General features: G+C 53.6%; 2 protein-coding genes and 3 non-coding genes across 8 annotated transcripts; 2 read left to right on the top strand and 3 right to left on the bottom strand.

Annotated features, from left to right (window-relative positions):
- Window positions 1–1,768: 1,768 nt before the first annotated feature.
- LOC128751108 (fas-binding factor 1 homolog) lies at window positions 1,769–9,000 on the top strand. Of its 3 annotated transcripts, XM_053851916.1 has the most exons (27): window positions 1,771–2,791; window positions 2,899–2,929; window positions 3,243–3,270; window positions 3,345–3,414; window positions 3,481–3,531; window positions 3,604–3,703; window positions 3,771–3,836; window positions 3,990–4,106; window positions 4,162–4,294; window positions 4,457–4,587; window positions 4,648–4,723; window positions 4,788–5,168; window positions 5,239–5,298; window positions 5,363–5,409; window positions 5,680–5,732; window positions 5,873–5,971; window positions 6,045–6,145; window positions 6,206–6,412; window positions 6,485–6,592; window positions 6,691–6,830; window positions 6,896–7,014; window positions 7,246–7,368; window positions 7,427–7,603; window positions 7,667–7,843; window positions 7,910–8,047; window positions 8,114–8,326; window positions 8,561–9,000. In XM_053851916.1, exons 1-27 carry the CDS (start codon window positions 2,765–2,767, stop codon window positions 8,654–8,656), a joined length of 3,069 nt encoding a protein of 1,022 aa, XP_053707891.1. In that variant the 5' UTR covers window positions 1,771–2,764; the 3' UTR covers window positions 8,657–9,000. The 3 variants fall into 3 exon arrangements, with proteins under 3 accessions (XP_053707890.1, XP_053707891.1, XP_053707889.1); XM_053851915.1 differs by having other exon boundaries at window positions 1,769–2,791; window positions 6,896–7,368; XM_053851914.1 differs by having other exon boundaries at window positions 1,774–2,791; window positions 4,454–4,587; window positions 6,896–7,368; window positions 8,561–8,998.
- Window positions 9,001–9,164: 164 nt separating this feature from the next.
- LOC128751712 (small nucleolar RNA R38) lies at window positions 9,165–9,233 on the bottom strand. The gene has a single exon (XR_008413289.1). It is a non-coding gene; the product is annotated as a small nucleolar RNA R38 (small nucleolar RNA).
- Window positions 9,234–9,383: 150 nt separating this feature from the next.
- Window positions 9,384–9,455, bottom strand: LOC128751699 (small nucleolar RNA SNORD49). Its single transcript, XR_008413276.1, has one exon. It is a non-coding gene; the product is annotated as a small nucleolar RNA SNORD49 (small nucleolar RNA).
- Window positions 9,456–9,626: 171 nt separating this feature from the next.
- LOC128751700 (small nucleolar RNA SNORD49) lies at window positions 9,627–9,698 on the bottom strand. Its single transcript, XR_008413277.1, has one exon. It is a non-coding gene; the product is annotated as a small nucleolar RNA SNORD49 (small nucleolar RNA).
- A 1,300-nt stretch (window positions 9,699–10,998) lies between these two features.
- LOC128751109 (sphingosine kinase 1-like) lies at window positions 10,999–19,050 on the top strand. Of its 2 annotated transcripts, XM_053851917.1 has the most exons (5): window positions 10,999–11,493; window positions 15,459–15,608; window positions 16,838–16,932; window positions 17,244–17,359; window positions 17,654–19,050. In XM_053851917.1, exons 1-5 carry the CDS (start codon window positions 11,055–11,057, stop codon window positions 18,489–18,491), a joined length of 1,638 nt encoding a protein of 545 aa, XP_053707892.1. In that variant the 5' UTR covers window positions 10,999–11,054; the 3' UTR covers window positions 18,492–19,050. The 2 variants fall into 2 exon arrangements, with proteins under 2 accessions (XP_053707892.1, XP_053707893.1); XM_053851918.1 differs by lacking the exon at window positions 15,459–15,608.
- Window positions 19,051–19,443: the final 393 nt, after the last annotated feature.

The raw sequence follows: 19,443 nt of genomic DNA on the forward strand, positions 1-19,443 counted from the left end.
TGACTAGTGATGCAACCCTCCACAGACCCCTCACCTGTGGGCCGTGGGATGAGGGCAGAGTGGTGTGGACCGGCGGGTAAATGAACAGCAAGGCTCAGGCAGACCCGGCTAGTTAGCCGCCAGGCTCCAAGCTAGCCGGCCTGTGAGGACTTAGCAGCAGCAGAGAAAGGTTTCCTGGTGGACAGCAGAGGTCTGAAGGATTCCTCTGGCTGGAGCCAATGATGCTGTGGTTGTAGTCAGTGGTCAGAACCTTCCCTCCAGGTCTCTGGTTGGAAGGTGGCCTGAGGGGACTGAGGTAACTGACGCTGTCAATGTGGCTCCTCCTCTGTTGATGACAAATGGCGCTGAAATCTTCTCCAAGTCATCTGAAGTTTCGTTGAGATTGACGTGTTGGAATGTGTCGGTACTTTCTCATGCTTATGTTCACAGGCAGAACGAGGCCATCGAAAAAGAGGCCCCAGGGGAGCAGATGTCCCCAAACGACAACGTTCCAGGGTAAGTGCCCTGCCTTGTTTTCTGCTGACATAACTGTCAAAGCATCCCACTGCTGCAGCATGCCAAGTGCACTGCTCTGACTTGATCTGAACCTACAGCAAGTTCAACTCACACAACGACCAGGTGAGAGTGCACTGAGTCAGGAGAGTGGTGGTTAGCAGGGATGACCTTCAGCCCAGGGTCGCCAGGCTTCATGTAACACCTCACGACTTCCTGCAATACAGCCTCCGAGTGGACACGAGACTGCACTTTGAGAAGGTGGTTTCGAGGTTGAGACAGTATCTTGTCAGGGAAACAGACCCAGAGGAAAAGAGGATCTGATTTCCCTGGATCAGGACCAGCCCAATGATGGCACCAGTGGTCGTGGCGAAGGGAAATGTATGTCAGCACGTGTGGGTCTGAGGATGGGGGTGTCTCAGACAAGTGGAGCGATGGAGCATGTTCCAGAGGCACAGATGCATGAAGAGCCTGTCCCACATTCAGCTCTGGAGATGTGGATCTGCTAATGATAAATCATTCAACAATCTATCTCTTCGATGCCTTGTTGTGAATACACCACCTGACTTTGTTGCAGAGACAAACTGCAGTGAGCCAGTGACCGGCCCGAACAACAAGTCAGAGATGAGAAGGTAGGATCACCTGGGGACCCTCAGGTGAGGATGATGGACTGGTGACGTTCCTCAAACACACTCACACAGTTCTCCCGTCTTGTGTCTGCTTCTCAGCTTGATCTTCAATCTTCGTGAAGGAGATTTAAGAGGCCAGCGCTGTGGTGGAGGCCTTTGATCGTGCTGTGGTCGGCTCACTTTGAGACTGCAGACATGGGCTGCAGTGGAAGGTCTCGCTGACTCGTCATTTTATTCTCAATAAAAGTCCATTCGAAGTCACTGAACGCAAGTGCTGGCATCCATCAAACACAGCTGTCAGTGATCCAATATTTTATAAACTTGAAAGTAGCAGTGCCTATTTCTGAGTGAAAACAAAAAACTGTCACAGAAAAATGTAATTCTGTTTTTCATTGAAATAAAAGGCTGAGAAAATGTTGCCGTTCATTTTGAGCGTAGCGTTGAGACAGACACCAAGACACCAAGAGGCCAGTCCGAGGTCCAAGCCCACTCACCTTTGGCCTGCTCGCCTGACTTATCTTGTCACCTGAGGGACCTCAGATTCCAGCCTTTGTAGCTGCAGTGAGCCAAACAGACACGCACACTAGTTTACACAAACACTAGTTTGTGTAAACTAGTGTGGATCTCAGGGTTCTTCCCCGGTACATGAGCCTGACGCCTTGGTGACGTGCACGTTGTCGACATTAGCTTCCGCAACTTTATCCACCCGCACCATGTTGCGAGGTTAGACTCGAGATTTAGAGGAAAGGTCGTGCTGTGAAATAAAACAATGTTCTGACGTGACACGTACAGCTCAGGCCTGGATTAAATTTAGATGAGAGCTTTATAATTCATGGCGCGCAAACATCGCCTTAGAAGCCGACCTGAACTGCCACCTGGCGGTGAGTAGCGGATTCTCCCGCTCAGACACGTGTTCACCGTCCCTGTTGACGCGAGGCGGCTCAACAGGAGCATCGACCCGGGATGGTGAAGCAGCGGGTCCGCAGGTCATCACGCTGCTGTCGGACCCTTGCGCTTGATATGCCAGTACTTGTGTTCAAACCAGTTAATAGCAAGTTTATTGTACGATCTTGAGCGTGAGAATCGCTTTTCCCTCATGTCAGAGTCGTATTCGAAGTGCTGTGTTGCGCCGCACTCGCCAGTCTAACTAGTCATAACTGAGCCGCTGCTTTGGGAATTTGCACCTGTAAAAGGTTGACGGTGTAAACAAGCACAGCTGACACGCCGCAGCGAACGGTTCCATGGCTGTTCGGAACTACTTTACCCACAATGCAATGGATCTCACAAACAGGAAGTACTTGTTTTAAACCCAAGTTGTTCTTGCGAACACAGCTGCTCAGTCGCTCGAAGTCAAACTTTTTCTTCGATTTGTTAGGTGAAACGCGCGAGGCCAAAACCATATTTAGGTGCCTCGACACTGCATTGTTGGCCAATGTAGCTCGTGCTTTCGCGCGGCTTTAAATCAAAATCAGCCATTTTGTAGTTTCATGGAGAAAAGATGCTGAGTAGCTTTCATTGACCATTTTCAGACGCTCGCTCAAATAGGCCGACTCCAACTGAGAGTTCGAGTTGGGATTTGTTTGAACTAACCGGTTACCAATGGAAACGGTGGACGCCTGGTGAGCGCGAGCGTTAGCTACCCGATGCTAACTGTACAAGACTCAGTCATGGTGAGTCAGTCATTCGCGTTTATTTGAAAATATTCACGCCCTTTCAAAGCCCCGTTGTGTACAAATATACCACCGTTATCTGTGACTGTTTCCTTTATTCCGTCCAGGCAACGAAAGTTAAAGGCGCATACACTCGAGGTAAACCAAACCAAACACGAAGAACGTTTCTTGTATTGATATAGTATCGTGTGATTGTTTAACGCTACTCAAATGAAAGACGGCAAGTGAATCATGCTTCCAAGTCACACCTCTTCCCTTCATGTGCTCCTTCATCATGATCCTCACTTGTCCTCCTCCTCCTCTTGTCCTCCTCCTACATTCTTGGTCCAACTCTGTCTCTCTCACCTCCCTCTGACATGTTTACTTTTGCCTGGTGAAATGCAAGTGACATTCTCACGTGATGCATTTGCGACACTTCATGGTCATGGTTTCTCTGTCACTCGCTCCACAGAGCCCCGAGGGAGACGAAGCTTGGACCGGTGAGTGGGTGCCTCCATTGTTGTTCTCATGAAGACAATCTCCATCGGCGTGAGGTGATGAGTTTGTGTTGCAGCACACTGGCCGCTGACAATATCCTCAGCATGCTGGAAGAGGAGCTGAAGCTCGATGGAGGCGACAGTGAAGTGAGTTGGCACAAATGAGTGTCCGGTTGTCAAGTCTTTAACTAAGCATGGTTCATTGGGAATTAGGGCTCTGACATATCGGCGGCAGATCCTGACGCTATCCTGCAGACGCTGAAGGTATCCTGATCAACAAGGTGGGGCCCCGTATTCATCTCTGCTTCACTTCCCACTTCCCTTGTTTTCTGATAGGACATCGACGACATGGACGCAGACCTGTTTGCACCCAAGAAGAGAAGTGTTTTGGTGGCCAGACCAAGACCTCGGTTGAACCAGGACTCTGGAGCGGGAGGTATTCCAGCAGCACTTGGATGATGTTTGTGTGTGAACGGCTGTGTTTGAGCCTTTTCTCTGCTCAGATGAAGCTACATCATTAAAGGAACCTCCAGTCACAGCTCACAACACGGGAAAGAGGACATCCTCAGGTGAGTCTGCAAGAACATTTGAAGTGAGGTGAAATTTCATTACTGCCACCCTGTGGTCGAGAATAAGATTAATAGTGGAAGCACAAATAGCACGACCCTTGTGTCCGACTCTCCATATCCTCTGTATATGATGAGAATGATATTTCTTTGCAGATGAACCTGTGTCTGACCTGCTGAACGATTTAATACCCGATGATTCCAAACCAGAACCTAAGGGAAAGGTGAAGGAACCTTTGGTGACTTCACCGTCACTTTTGAATCCTGAAACGAGTAAGTTTAAACTTTCCTCTTCCGGCTTTCCACCTGCTAAGTCAGACGTTTTCAGACAAACCGAGCCAAAGACGAGCGGAGGTCACATTTGAGGAGGATAAAGACGACCTGATGGATGCGCTCGGGTTTGACAGGGATGAGAAGGAATCAAAGAGGAAAGACATGGTTCTCTGGTCCAATAAACCACGGTGAGTTCTCTCTCCTTCATGTTCAAGTAGTGTCAGTGAAGCGCTGAAAGGCCTTGAGTCCTCAGACGTCTTGTGCGTGTTCACCTCAGGTTTGGCTGGTTTCTAAAACTGGCTTCCTGGTATTTGACTTGTAACGTTTGTCTGTGTTTCGGGGGACAGCAGTCGTGTCCCGCCGCAGAGAGCACGGACAAAAGTGGATGAGATTTTGGACGGTTTGTCTTCATCTCATCTCTCAAGTGAGAGCAAGGACCAGGAAGAGGAGAAGCCCCAGGACAGAGCATCCAGTGTCAGAGGTGAGACTGGATGATGCCACTGAGTTGAACTGAGTTGTCTAACTGGAAACCTGAGCCTAGATGATGCTCTGGGGTCATATCAGCCCACTATTGGATCCGACCTTGAAGGTCGCCAGTCCCGAAGACAGTCAGTCAGGTGTGTGTCAAGCTCTGTCACAACTGGCTTGTGTCATCATCTTAGTACTTGTTGCTTTTGTCAGATTTTCCAGCGAGGACGTCAGTGTGTCCACGCCAGAGAGGAAGCCTAACCAAGCTCCTCGCCCCCGCGGCTCAGCCGACTGGCTTGGCCTCAAGACCAACCACAGCCTTTTACAAGATGATGCCCAAGACAGCAAGTTTTCCATGGACTCTCCATTGTTGGAGAGGAAGTCATCACTGACAAGAGTTCAGGCCACTAATCCTGCTACGAAGATAGAAGCTCCCACGGAGACCGAAGTGCAGGTTCCTAAGACCAGAGAAGATGAGGAGGATGACTGGTTGAGTGGAGCACTGAGCAGGAAGAAAAGTACGCCAAAGGCTGAAGAGCAAGAGGAACAGCCTCCTGACCTGGGAGGCCTGATGGATCTGGAGTCGTTTGAAAGGTTTGTGAGGCGGAGTATTACAAGTTTGTCATTTCTGCTGTTCCTACAACCTTGTGCTGTGCTCTTTCAGTGCAGCAGCTAGCTCCCTCCGCACCAGAGCCGACCCTGGTCCAGCCGCTGGAGAACCAAAGTATGAAGCCTCTTCTCATCTTTTGACATTTCTTAAGGTTGACACTGTCGATCCAATCTCTCAGGAGCGCTGATCTGTCCGCTGCTGTCAGCAGGGCCACAACTGAAGGAGGTGAATTCCATTCTCATTTTTGTTCATCTCATATGGAAATGCAAGCAGCTCATGAACCAACCCCACTGTTGGACTACTGCCAGCAGAGTCCCCACTGGTGGAACTGTAATTACACCTTGCTGCCACAGGGAGTGAGCAAACCCTGAGTTCTGAATAATGAATTATCTGCTGAATGTGCATTATTTAAATTATGTTCTCAGCATGAAAGAGATTCAGTGTTTCACGTTTCACTTGATCATTTCTCTCAACACTGCTTGATGTTTCCTGCAGCGTTTCCTCACCTGAAGCCAGTCCCCACTGGTGCCGCCGCTGCTCAGCAACAGGTATGGCTGCTCATTCATCTGTGTGTCTCCCTCCGAGGCTGCTGCCGGTCTGCAGCAGCAGGTGTGCTGTGTCAGCCGTGCATCTCGCGTGGTTGGGACTTCAGCATGTTAAAGCTGCTGTTGTTCTCACGGCTGCTTAGCTGATCCAGGCCCAGCTGCCGCGGGCCGTGGAGCGACCCAAGGAGGTCCATGGAGATCATCAGGCTTTACAGTCGCGCATCTCACAGCTGGAGGGACATGTAGGTGTTGTGTTGAAGGTGTGGCCTCCTGACGCACTTTGGTGGGTTCAAAGTGGAACGTTGTGTATCCCAGGTGAAGGCGCTGCAGCTGGAGCGAGACCAAAGTTACTCGCTGCTGGAGAGCGTCCAGCTGAGACACCAGCGAGACATCGAGCTGTTGGAAAACGCACACAAGTAGGCCTTTCCCACTCTCCTCTCCTGCAGATGGTGTCTCATCTCTTACTGCTCCTGCAGGGATCGCGTCAAGATACTGGAGGAGTCGGCAGCGCAGAGGGAAACACGACAGCAGGAGGAGTACCAGGACCTCATGGAGCGCATGAGCTCGCTGAAGCAGGCGGCTGAAGAGGAGCGGGCCCAGCTGCAGCTGCTCTACCAACAGAAACTGTCCCAGGCCCAGCAGGAAAGAGACCGCGAGGTGGAGAGGCTCCGAGAGCTTCAGAGGTCACCTCACCTGGGAGTTTGGGGACCTTCCTTCCAAGAGGAACCATTTTGAACGCCCTTCCGTTTCAACAGAAAGTCCATTTTGGAGATGAAGAAAGACCATGAGGACCAAGTGCGAAGGCTGAAGAAGCTGAAAGAAGAAGAGATTGATGCAGTTACTAGTGCAACTTCTCAAACAAGGTGACTTTCCAAATGCATCAGCTTCTGCCGGTTGAATACGAAGCATCAAGGCATGCCTGCTAATTCTGTTATTGCTGAGTGTCACGTCTGGGTTTCAGGTCTTTGACGGCAGTGATCGAGCAGATGGAGCACTTCTCCTTAAAGCTAGGTGAGATCTCCTCGAGGGTGGAGAGCACCCATGAGCACACGGCTCACGACCTGGAGCAGGGAGCGAGACACAGAGACGAGCAGCTGAGAAGTAAAGCCTCCTCACAGACACGATGACGTGAGACATGCATCCAGTCGTTCAAGACTAGTGTCCAGTCATGCAGGACCGAGTGGCCCAGCAGCAGAAGTCCATGACAGAGGAGCGAGCGTATCTGAAGGAGATCATCTCCAGGATGGACACTCAGATCAGTGAGCAACAGAGACAGCTGGAGAAGGTCGGGCTCCTTGGAGTGTCGTCATGTCATCATCTGTCCTCCCTAACTTTGTCTCCAAACTTCTTCACTCCTTCCGGATCCTGTCCTTTCTTCAACATATCTGCATCTCTGACTATTCTGAGGCTCCAGACTCAGGAGTCTCAGACTCCAAACCCGAACTCCACGTCCTTGTTTTCAGTTTTTCGGTCCATGAGTGAAATGCATGATGACTGGCCGGCCTTCTGTCTGCAGGAGCGCTGGAGGGTGAGTGGCGAGCAGGCTAAAGCAGAGTCCACCCTCAGGAGCCTGGAAGAGGAGCGACGCTCGCTCAGCATGCAGATCAACGTGGAGAGGGAAGAGCTGGACAGAGCCAAGGTGAGGCACGACCCACTCCGCAGTAAACCTTTCTTCAGCTGCTGCCTCTCTGGGTCAGAGCGCTCTGCTGGAGGAGCAGAAGTCTGTGATGCAGCAGTGCACTGAAGAGAGGCGGAAGCTGGCAGCGGAGTGGAGCCAGCTTCACGCTCAGGAGAAGGCCAGACAGGAGCGAGCTGAGCGAGCTGTCAGCAGTCTGCTGGAGAAGAGGGAAGACTCCATCATGAGCCTGGCGCAGGTGGGCTGCAGCGCGGCGGGAGAGGGAGCTGAGCAGGAAATCTCACTCTTGAGCTTCTGGCAGGAACAAGCCGAGTGGAAGCTTCGCACTGCTGAGCTGAAGCAGAAGGAGGCGTCAGTCATCCAGGAGAGAGAGCAGCTGGAGAGACTGCGAGAGGAGCTGAACCTGGAGAAGCAGCGGATCAGCAGCAGCGCCTTGAGACTCAACACACGAGTCCAGGAAGTGGAGGCCTTCAGCAAGGTGAGTATGATCCACCCTCAGCAGCGTCCTGGCAAGCCAGCCGTGTTGTAACGTTCCGGTCTGCAGCTGGCGGCCGACAGATATGAGCAGGGAGAACGAGCGCTGCAAGAGGCCACCCAGGTGGAGCAGGAGCACGAGGCCCGGCTGAAGAACATCCACTTCCAAACAGAGAGGCTGCGGCAGCACGAGAAGCGCGTCCTGCAGGTGTGCAGCTCACAGTGCTCGCCATCCTTGTGGCGATGTGACCTTGTGGTGTGCTGCTGCCTTCAGGAGCGGCTGAGCGTCCCACACAGAGAGCAGCAGAAGCAGCCCACCAGGAGGCTTCCCAAGCAAAGTGGGACGTTGCATTGTGACATTTCTGCTTCATACGACGGTTCAGAGTCACTACGCGGCAAACAGACGTCTGCTGCTGTCACCGTGCGGAGCTCTCAGTCCATGGCTCTGGCAGCGACTCTGGCCCTGTGGAAGTACACCGCAGCCAAGGTAGAGAACTAACACGGTTGATGACATGCACCCGTGATGTCAGAAAGAGCTTCATCTTGCCGTTAGTTGGAGCTGGCTGGAAGCATGAGTCCAACCTTGGTCGTCTACTGCGAGTTGATGCTTCATGTGGCATTTCCTGCACATCGCTCTGGATCTATGAGCCTCATTGTTCTGTTTAATGTCTGACTAGTACTGTAGTAGATATCAAATTAATTTTTCCCCCTCAACCCACAGGACCGTGAATATTTAGAAGAGGAGCAGATCTTCTTGGAAAACTTGAAAAAGAAGCCATACAGGTGGACCAATGGTGCTGACAGATGTAATGTCTGAAGCCAAGCCTTCATCAGTGCTTCTCTAGAGCAACGTGTTTGTTAGGTGCCCTGAGAAGCTCCAAGCCACTCCAAAGCAGGTGCCACAGATGAGCGTCCGACTGCCCTGGGCCACTGACACAGCCTCCATGTCATGGTCGGTCAGTACAGGATTGACCTCGATCCAGAAGGATCTAGTGCCAGTGGGAGCAGGATGTTCAGCCCTTGGATTATCAGGAGTCAGAAATGTCTGTTTAAAGATGGAAGTTTGACTGGTGGCTAGTGTTGTGCAGTTACCATGCAATGCCAAGAATAAAAGTCATCCCTACTCCATCACTGAGTCTTAGAAGGTGATTAACCAGGCTTGACGGGTGATTCAGACTTTATTCACATGTTGAGCCTCATGTTTGTACAGCATGATTTTACATGTCAAACATGGACAGGTTTATGGTGTCCTCCCTCTGAAACGACAGACGACTCAGGTGAGACCCTTGACAACATTCAGCTTCACAGCAACGTTGCGTTCCCAGTCAAGCCTCAGGTTACCAGGACTCCACAGAAGGTTCAGACAGGGATAACTTGGCTCATCACTGGCTTGACCTTCTCAGATGCAGCTTGATCCACGTACCTTTTCATCTTAGGTCCATGAGCGTCAGCTTCCCACATGCACCGAGTCAGCCTGCAGATGAAAAGTTCAGAGATGAACACAAGCACCAGAGAAGGACCGATCTAGTACGCAGTGCTTTGTTTCTCAGGAGCGTTGCAATCGTCAGTTCTCGCATCAGACGGCACTTCCTATTGCAGTGGTTTTCATCAGTGACCAGGTTCAATGTGGCAGGAGACGAAGCAGTGACACGTACCTTAACACACGGTGAGCCCCGGTCATGACTCCATGAGGTCTTGCCTTCTCCTTGAAACCTTTAAAGAAGATAGACGCTTCAGTTTGCCATGAAAGTAAGCGGGCATAGTGAGGTTCAAGGTAGCCTCAGAGTTCTCAGCTGTGTTGCAATCGTCAGTTCTCGCATCAGACGGCACTTCCTATTGCAGCAGTTCTAATCACAGATGTCTCCTGGAAGCAAGAGCAAGACTCTGTTCGTGACATACCTTGACGCTCAGGAGTCCAGGTCGCTGTTGACGCCGTTCCATAGTAGATCTGGAGTCTGCTGACCAAATACACCAGTTAGATTCTCTTCAAGACGCCACGTGACGCCACACACCGAACAAACAGGTCAGATATGAACGTCTTCCACAAGGTGTCTTCAGACAGGGATAACAAATCATCATTCACAGAGGAGCTTGTCGGAGAAAATGATCTTAAAGCACTTACCCTTCTCTCCACATGAACCGCTGACGGTGACAAGAAGACACCTGCAACGCAAACCACATCTTACTGAAGCAACACGGTTGAAGCGCTGCTCATCGAGCCGCAACACGTGGTCTCAGACAGCAGCTAGCAGCTAACTTGGCTAGCATCGTGGTAGAAATAAGCTCTGCGTGCTTTACATCTTATCTTACAGGGACGGACGTTCTGACTTACCTTTTTCATGGAGGGTGGTTCATGTTGAGCCAGAGTCGCAGACATGAACGACTAGATTTGGTCGGACTGTGAGAGCGCGCACATCCTTGTGCCATCTCGGCTGGGAAAGTGAGGCAGAAAATCTCGCGTGGTTTCATTATATATGCTGTATGCGTCACCAGTCACGTGGGCACCCATGGGCGTGGTGACGTCGAGCGCGCGTTTCGCTGAACAATGTCATTATGGTTCGTTTACAAGTGACTCATTTCATGAGCATCGCATGACGCGGTTATTGCAGATTTGAAATAACGGCCCACACGTGACGGAAACAAGTGTTTTTCATCGAGAATCCGATAATTCCCCGCAGCGGCTATTTGGGGCTGCAGGCAACTTCGGTCATTTCCCCTCTGGTGAGCTCTTATTTTGAAACCGGATATTCGGCCTGACAAACTCGCAGCGAAATTAAGCTGATAACGATTATCTATGGGATATAACGTCGCTCGTTCGGTTCTTAGAAGGAAAAAACAGCGGCCAAATGGAATTAGAAACCAGGCCGATGTAGTTCCGGAAATTCAGTCAGCTCTGGAGGCAGGAACGCTGCTCCAGATGTTTGGAGGATATTCTCCCCCCTGACAGGCGAACGAGACTCGGGGACGCAGCCGCAACCCTGAACACGGGACCACTGTCCGAATTATGGTTGTTTTCAGCCACCGTCCTTCAGGACAGGCCGCGCCCCACTGTGAAGTCGCGCGTCTCACCGGAGAGCAGCGACTCAGGGCGCAGTACTCCTGTGTGCCACTAGATGGAGACATGGGGCCGACCAGCTGACACCGACAGACTCGCGGGTCCCGGGCCAGACTGGCAGCAGGTTCGGAGTCAGAACCGCACCGTCGCTCCGTCCGGGATGGAGAACGCTGGAGCGGAGGCTCCCCGCGGGCAGCAGCCGCCCAACGGGGTGGCGGGGATGCTGCTGCACGGGGAGTTCAGCGACATGCTCGACGACAAGGTCCGGTTCTCGGTGAGCCTGACGGAGCGCGCGCTGACCATCCGCAGGATCTGCGCGTCCCCCGGAGCCGCCGACGCCGCGGTGCTCTTCAGCCTGACGGACTGTGTCGGCTGCCGCTCGCACCGGGGTCCGGACGGCACGGACGTCGGCGCCTACTTCACCGCCTATTTCTACCCGTTCAAGAGACGCTGGATGAGCGCCGGAGTGTCCCGCCAGCGGGTGGAGCAGTGCTTCCGGGTGGCGCTGGTCCAGGACCCGCTCAGGAACCTGCAGGAGGCTGAGAAGTGGGCTCGCGCCATCAGAGACGCCTGTGCGCGGCAGAAACCCCGGAGAGACGGTGAGCCGCTCCATCCTCCCGCACTCACACTGCAAACTTCCAACTGATCCTACGTTTGTTCGGGGTGCTTCACTTGGCTCTGGGTCACGCGAGGGCAGTCCTGAACAGAGGCCACCGGAGAGTCTTACGTAAAATCCCAGCCCGAAACTGAGGGAAGCTGCTCACATTCCTGTGCCTTCCGAAACCTGCTGGACCTGCTCGCGCTCGCGCCGACTGTTCCAACCGGATTCAGACGGTTTGGTTTCACGTGACGGTGAAAACATGGCACCAGATGCTCGTCTGACCTGACGGTGGGAAGATGAGGCAGACGAGGACTCTGCGTCAGTGTCTGTGAGCTGAGCCAAAAGACAAGCGCGTGATCGACTTGGCCGATCTCCGTAACGCTCTCACCGACGGGCACAGACTCGGGCTCTGGCGTGGTGTCCCGACTCTCCGGAGCGAGAGGGTGAGGAGCTCCGTCACCCGGGAGATGCTCCTCCCCAGGGCGAAGAGCCGGCTGAGGACCACCACGTCTCTCGGTTGACCTGGGAGATGACCTGAGCAGCTGAGCGCGACTGCTTCTCTCTCGCTGCTCAGCCAAGTCCCGCGGCGAGCGGGTTGCTAACGAGCCACAGTGGCATGAAAACAGCACCGGCACTTCTGGATCCTCGGTCTCATTAGACTCCCGCTTCTCGTTAGGATGCAGATGCTTCCTTTGTTTCCTGCTCTCATTAGTGTCTCTGCACATGAATTAACATGAGAACACTCCCGAAGTGTTTACGCAGCTAATCACCCTACCACTCATTAGGGAGCCGGCGATGATGTTGGAGATCAGCGTGTCGTTCTCAGGTGCAGCTTCAGATGCGGCCCTGAGAGGTGTCAGATGTTCAGAGAAGGAGGAGGTGGCCCTCCCTGCCGGTGGCCTCAGGGCGGGCAGCCAGGTCCAGCTCTGCTCTGGTGTGGGCAGAGCCCCCCCCCCACCGCATTCATCAAAGAGCTTTCCAGGGCACAGATGAACCAGTTCAGGGATCCAACACTGGGTACCATCATTTGCTTAACCTGTCTTGGATGCAGCTTCTGAGGGGCGGTGTGATGGTGGGCACCTGCCCAGGGTGGAGTTCAAGCTGTCACTTGAACACACTGGTGAAGCCTGCGTGATCAAAGCGGCGCACTCCTCCCTTCAGCTGGGCTCCAGGGCGCGGAGGGCGTCTGAAAGTCGGCGCTTCACTAATCCTGGCTGGTGTTTAACCACCAAGTTAATTGCATGGCATCTGCAGATGGAAAGGTTGGATTAAAAGTGCAGCGGCGTTGGCGGCGCGCCGTTTCTGTTCAGTCAGATAATGAGTGTGAAAGTGGCAGCTCAACAGCGCAGGCCTCTTGTTTAGATCACTTCAATCTTCCAGTTGCTCCCCATTAGTGGGCAGTTGTTTGGATCTGCTTCAGCTGCTGCGCCGGGCTCCGTCACAGCCCCTGCAGGGCTTGTGTCACGCTGCAACGATGAGGCGGACACGGAACACTGTTAGTCACTGGGTGACTTGCTCTGCTGACTCCATGCAGATTTGAAAGTCCTTCTGAAGGCTCGGATGCTGTGTAATGAGACACTAATGTCTTTGGACTCTTGGAACTTGTGGCTGAGTTGATCTCTCCCGGCTCTTCCGTTCCCTGCCTCTGCAGTCCCAGACGTCACAATCACTACTCCCCAAAACTCGCCATGAGGCTTCAACATGACCTTTGTCTCGCTGAACTTGGAGAGATGGGGTGCTACAGGGCTTGGTCCCCGGACCATCATGAGAAACGCCTGGGAGCTATTTCCTGTGACAGTGGTTTCCTGAGGTCCAGTCACGTGCGACACATGTGGGGAGCAGAGAGGGAAGGTTGGAGCTGAAGGACCTGCTCCTGTTCTTAGATGCCATGGTTGACACCCAGCAGGGAGGATCAGCAGCAGCAGTGGTCTCCTGAAAAGAACTTGCTATTTCATGCTAAAAACACGAGAGTTTCTGGAAGAAGAGTGGAGTTTGTTGCCCAAAGATCAGCAGTTCCCCAGTCTCTCTGGAGGCTTGGCATCAGGCTCTGTGACTCACAGCGGCTCGTGGCCCCAGACTTCCAGCCGTCGCGCCTCAGTGAACAGAGACTGGTGTTTGTTCTCCTTCATCCGCTCGTCTCTTCTGCAAACCACTCAACCCTGGAATCCTGCCTGTTTGCAGATGCAACACCACTGTCTGGAGCTGGTGTGAAACGTTCCCTCACATATCAACAAAGGTTTGCCAGGAGAGGTTTCATCTGTGGGACAGGACGCCCCCTTGAAACCAGCCAAATGAGCCTCAGTGCGGGACTGGCTGTGCTCCCGCGTCAGTCCTGGTGAGGGGCAGAAGCAACACGAATCTGCCTCTCGGCTGAGAGAGTGTGGGAAGCGTGTGGTTCCTGAAGAAGGCCTTGGAAACTGGACTCTAATTTCCAATCGATACGTTCAGGGCCACTCTAGGCTTCACAGGCAGCTGTGACCCGGCTCCTGGGGGGAGTGCCGCTGCACGCCCAGGGCTGGTCTCTGGTCCAGGAGCACCCTTGCAGCCTCACGACCACAATGACAAGGTTAGCCTCTCCAAGTCCACCACTGCATGTCTGCGTGGGCCTGGAGTTTGGCCCGCTCTGTTTGGGTCTAAAGAGAGCTGAAGAGGACTTAGTGAAAGAGTCTGGAAACCAGAGTGTGAGGTCTGTGCCCGGACAGAAGCGGCAGGTTGGTGTAGAAGACTTCATTCTTCATCCTGCGTCGGCCTCTGCAGGTCTGCTCTCCTCTGCTGTCCTCAGCAGGCTGAAGGAGACGGCCACTTGTTTCTTCCTGCCACTGAGTTATTTTTAGCTTCCGTGCTGGGTCATGCTTCATCTTCTTCATGCTAGCGAAGCGTGTCAGCACCTTGTGAACAAAGAGCAGGCAGAAGCTCTGGATTGAGCCTGATTGGTCAGCTTCACACAAGCTTATCAATAGTTGCAGAATCCTCTGGAAGAGCCACACGTGCTCTGCACGACGAAGCTAGCAACCCTGGTGCTTCTGTGTGGGTCAGTGGAGTCACAACTTGTGCTGGCGCCAGAGTGTTGTTGCTATTTTTGACACAGCCCGACGTAGCTGTTGGGAAGAGAGAAGCTAGCGAGGAAGTGTCACGCTCCTCTGACAGCAGTATCACAGCTTCTGAGCAGCCATGACCACGGAATCAGAACCAGGACTAGAATGAGGGAAGTGGGTCGCGAGTTTGAGTGAGATGAGCATGAAAGATGGAACAAACATGGCGGAGGAGCGGAAGTAGGCCAGCATGAAATAATAATAATGGTAATAAACACGTGAGGAGACCAGGATGCTGAGGCTGGCCGGCCACGCCAGCACTACTCGCACATTCCTAGGCCAGTACTACTCTGCAAATGCTTGTGTTCACTCTGTCATGCACTGACGCTGCGGTGGAGCCACGTGCCGGGCGCATCCTGCCATTTGCACCCCAGTCAAGTGCTCCAAGTGGCTCAAGTCCTTATGGTCCAGTCTAGGTTTGTCTGATCCATTTGTAGGTGTGAGCAGCATCTACTCTCAGACCAGTCCTCATCCTTGACACTGAGTCCCATCCCTGTCCCGGCGCTCCAGGGTTGTCGGGTCATGACTCCACGCTTGCTGTCATCAGTCATGGCCTTTAGTTTTGAGACGCTGTGGAAAGATCTGGGGTTTGAAGCTGACACCAGTCCCTTGAAAACAGCGCCATTATCGGCCAGATGATGTGTTGTCACCTGGCCGATAATGTTCTTCGAGATGTTCATGCTGCAGGTTTTCATTCTGGTACGCACCACTTCCTGCTTTCTGCCACTTGACTGACGGCCTTATGTTAGAGCTGCTCTCTCCTGGGATCTTCTCATGGCAGCTCCGTGTATCAGTCCTTCTGAATGTGCCTCACCTGGCAGGGAGTCCCCTCTCCCCTCCTGCTCACCCTCCTCTCCCCTCTGTCTCTCAGGCGTGCTGTACTCCGAGGTGCCCCGCCCCTGCAGAGTCATGATCCTCGTCAATCCAAACAGCGGGCGCGGTCAAGCTCTTCAGCTGTTTACCGGACACATGCAGGCCATGCTGACCGAGGCTGCCGTCCCCTACACGCTGGTCATCACAGGTCAGCAGCTCCTGCTCTTTCCTCCTGCTCATAGCCCTCAGAAGTGAGGCTGACGGCTCAGGGCTTCAGTGGGAAGCTTCCCAAAATAACACTCCATGTTTGACTGACAGGTGATATGCCATCTCTGGGATTTAAATCACTTGCTCGAGTCGCATATTGAAAGTGGAGCAGAGGTGCAACATGAGCATTGTCTCTCAATTGAAGTGAGGAAACAGGAAGGTGTGAGCGAGTGGTGTCTACCTGACGGTCCCACAGGTTTGAAAAGAACAAGAGACTGGAGACGCTGTGCGTTGCGTCGTTGCATGGAACTTAATACTGGACTGTGTTTGAAGTCCTGCCGTGGTCTGCAGTGGTTGGTGTTACAGCGCTCAGCTAAGGAGGTGTGTCGTGGTCGGCCAGAAGGGCCTGGCTGGACTCACCACACTGCTTCTCAAGAAGAGCAGGACCTGAGCATAGCTGGGTTCTTGTCTGGCAGCGAGCCGCCAATAAGGAAGTGGCCGGCAAATAAAGCTTGAGCCCCGGTGGACTCAAAGTGCTGAGTCAGCTTTGCGGTGCAGTGCACTCAGCCTGTCTGTCCATCCCTGCCTCCCCGAGCCGAGGAAGCGGAGAGGCAGAAGACAGGTGCGGTGTGAGTTCCTGGATCGATACTGGACCTGAGGGAAGTCCAGCTTCATCAGGTCTCCACCACTGTGGCTCCACCACTGTCTGAGGCAGCCTCGCTTGCCTGCAGCAGCACCATGCCACACTCGGAAGAGTCCACAGAGACCCCCTGCAGAGGGAGCCCCTCTGGGACCGCAGCATCCAGGCTGGACAAACAGCTCTTTTTTCACTCTGTACACACATACAGACAGGCAGGCAGGGTGGGTGGGTGACAGCGAGTCCCAGCTGTTTGTGCAGCAGCTCAGCTGCCTGGAAGCTGCTAACGTGATGAGCCATTTCAGCCTGATGACTGTGACTCTGCCCCGGAGGCTGCTGACGGAGGGAGCGAGGCTCATCCTTTGACCTTGAGCTCCAGCTGTTCTCTCAGGCTTGCCCTTGAAGTTTTGACTGTGTAACACCCGGTGACATGGGCTGTGCACCTGGAAGGTCGGAGGACGACCTCTGACCTCAACAAACCCATTTTGCATGATTTCCCTTGCAGAAAAACGCAAAATGTAGCCACATGTGTGGAGAGTGATGCGGGCCATGTCTGAGCTGAACCGTAACCTTGCCCCTGTCTCTCTACTCAGAGCACCAGAACCACGCTCGGGACCTGGTGAGGAAGACTGACCTGTCACAGTGGGACGCCCTGGTCATCATGTCCGGAGACGGCCTGTTGTACGAGGTGCTCCCACCTTCACCTCTTTCTCCTGCCACGCCAGGGCCATGATACGCTGGGGCTTCTATTCTGGGAGCTCTTTTAACCATGAATGTTTCATGCCGGATCAGACATGACAAAGATCCTTTTGGCACAAATTCAAAAAGCCTCTGAATTTCATTTATTAAAGTCTTCCGCCTGCGTCAGGTTTTATGTAACACTCACGAGCCGCCCTGCTCATGAATATGTAGCTGCTCCGAGCCACTACACAACAAGCTATCATCTCTTCAGGTGGACTCCAGTTCACACTCTGATTCTCTTTCTTGTTGTTCCCTCAGGTGATAAATGGGCTAATGGAGCGAGAGGACTGGCAGGAGGCTATCCAGATCCCTCTGGGGATCCTGCCCGGAGGCTCGGGCAACGCCCTGGCCGCCTCCGTCCACCACTACTCGCAGTAAGTCCCTCGATGAAAAGACAGAATGACCTGTGTGCCTGATGTGTAGTTATCCCCGCGCCTGAGCTGCCGTCCGTCCTCACAGAGACGCTGAACAAAGGATGGTGCACCCACCGTGCGGAGCCATGTAGGCAACCAGCTGGAGGGTCGGAGGAGTACAGTACAGGACAGGATGAGTGGGGGGGGCGTGACAGAGGGTTGTAGGCGCAGGGTTAGGAAGGTGTGCACGCTGGTGACGGCAGACTGGGATGGATCTGCCACAGGTGCTAACTAACCACCTCCTCTGTGTCTCAGGGCACCTCCTGCGTGGAACGAGGAGCTTCTCTTGAGTTGCGGCTTCCTGCTGTGCAAGGGTCTGGTGGGACCCATGGACCTGGTCTCCATCCACCTTCCGTCCAGACAGCGCCTGTTTTCCTTCCTCTCCCTGGCCTGGGGATTTGTGGCAGACGTGGACATAGAGAGTGAGAAGTACCGGCACGTCGGGGCGATTCGCTTCCTGATGGGGACCCTGGTGCGCCTGGCCTCTCTCCGGGTCTACCAAGGGCGACTGGCCTACCTACCCGTGAAGGAGGCGCTCAAGCCTCTGAAGGGTAGGCCTCATCTCCTGCCATCCACGGCTCAGCGACCGTCGCTTGGCTCCTCGTTGCCATGCCAAAACGCCGTCACCAACTCCTCCGACAACATGGTCACAGGCAAAACGCCCGCACCTCGGCGCGACAGCAGAACTTGCACACTGGTGGATTCTCTGCTGCCGGAACTGGACCAACCCCTCCCAGAGAGCTGGACTGTTGTCAAGGAGGTGGACTTCATCTTGGTTCTGGCTATTTACCAGTCGCACCTGGCAGAGGACCTGTGGACTGTCCCCGGAGCCATGGCGGACGACGGAGTGATTCATCTCTTCTACGTGACGGCAGGCATCTCCAGGCCCGCGCTTCTTCGCCTCTTCCTGGCCATGGAGAAGGGTGCCCACTTGGCCTGCGGGTGCCCTCATCTGGTGTACCAGAAGGTGAAGGCCCTGCGCCTGGAACCAATTTCTCCAGAAGGAATGATAACAGTTGATGGAGAAATGGTGGAGTATGGCCCGGTTCAGGCTCAAATCCACCCGGGGCTGGCCAGACTCATAGGTGGATGAACTCTTTGCAGTGTCTGGGCACCTGTCGCCTGCTGGCGGGACTTGCCTGAGCATCCTTCAACGATGAGGCGATGGACTCTTGGAGGTGAAGCAGACCGGAGCCACTGAGCTTTGGATGAAACCTGTTTGAACCTTAGTCTCATTCTCGCAGCCTCGACCCAGCACACGCAGCCGTAGGTGAGGGCATCAACCAGAATCATGGGGAAAATAAAGAGCTTTGCCTTTTGGTGCGGTAAAGCAAATGGGACATGGATGAAGTCAGATTATCTTAATCTATTTCTGTCGTGGAGAGAGAGCTTTCCAGTTTGGCCTTTTAAACCCTCTTTTTTAATGTGTTTTCAAAAGTGCCAAAGACATTTTTCAGCCTCTACAAAGTCTTCTATTTTTCTATCAAATAGGGAACCAAACAAAAAATGGCCTATTTTTTTTACGTGTCCCCCCCCAACCCCCATCCTCAGTGTCTTCCCTCACAGTGTCTGATTCAGGGTCAGCGCTCTGGATTATTGCTGCAGTTGCTGGCTGGTCCCAGCTTAGACGTGTGCACGAGCTGGAGAGAGAGAGGGGGAGGGAGAGAGGGAGGGAATCAGAGAGGGAGGGAGGCAAGGGGGGAGGGAGGTCTTGGTGTGTGTGCGCTCATTCCAGTGCGCGTTTGTGCATGAGCAGCTTTGGCACATTGCAGTGTAGCACAGTGGCTCTGGAGAGCATCGTGCACTCTGCTGTCGGAGCTCATGAGCAAGGCACACGTGAAGACAGGCACATCTTCCTCCACTCCTGGGGGATTCCGGCCAGAACGCCACGCCCTGGTGTCCCACGCTACGCTAAGCTGTCAATCTTCCTCCCGGGCTGAGGAGTCTTGTCAGTATCAGCTCCTCCGTGGCTCTGTGAGGACCACAAATTCCTATTAATCCCTCCAGGATGTTGACAGAGCTCTCATCTTGGAATGGGTCGAGTC

This window comes from Synchiropus splendidus, chromosome 19 (assembly GCF_027744825.2).
Source record: "Synchiropus splendidus isolate RoL2022-P1 chromosome 19, RoL_Sspl_1.0, whole genome shotgun sequence".
NCBI lineage: Eukaryota > Metazoa > Chordata > Actinopteri > Syngnathiformes > Callionymidae > Synchiropus > Synchiropus splendidus.

Bases quoted from the DNA above. Each gene is read 5' to 3' on its own strand.
- LOC128751109 (XM_053851917.1), top strand. From the start codon at position 11,055: ATGGAGAACGCTGGAGCGGAGGCTCCCCGCGGGCAGCAGCCGCCCAAC. The intron at 11,494-15,458 runs GTGAGCCGCTCC...TCTGTCTCTCAG, and splicing joins GCAGAAACCCCGGAGAGACG to GCGTGCTGTACTCCGAGGTG. The intron at 16,933-17,243 runs GTGCTCCCACCT...TTGTTCCCTCAG, and splicing joins GAGACGGCCTGTTGTACGAG to GTGATAAATGGGCTAATGGA.
- LOC128751108 (XM_053851914.1), top strand. From the start codon at position 2,765: ATGCTAACTGTACAAGACTCAGTCATG. The intron at 2,792-2,898 runs GTGAGTCAGTCA...TATTCCGTCCAG, and splicing joins CTGTACAAGACTCAGTCATG to GCAACGAAAGTTAAAGGCGC. The intron at 3,271-3,344 runs GTGAGTGGGTGC...TTTGTGTTGCAG, and splicing joins GGGAGACGAAGCTTGGACCG to CACACTGGCCGCTGACAATA.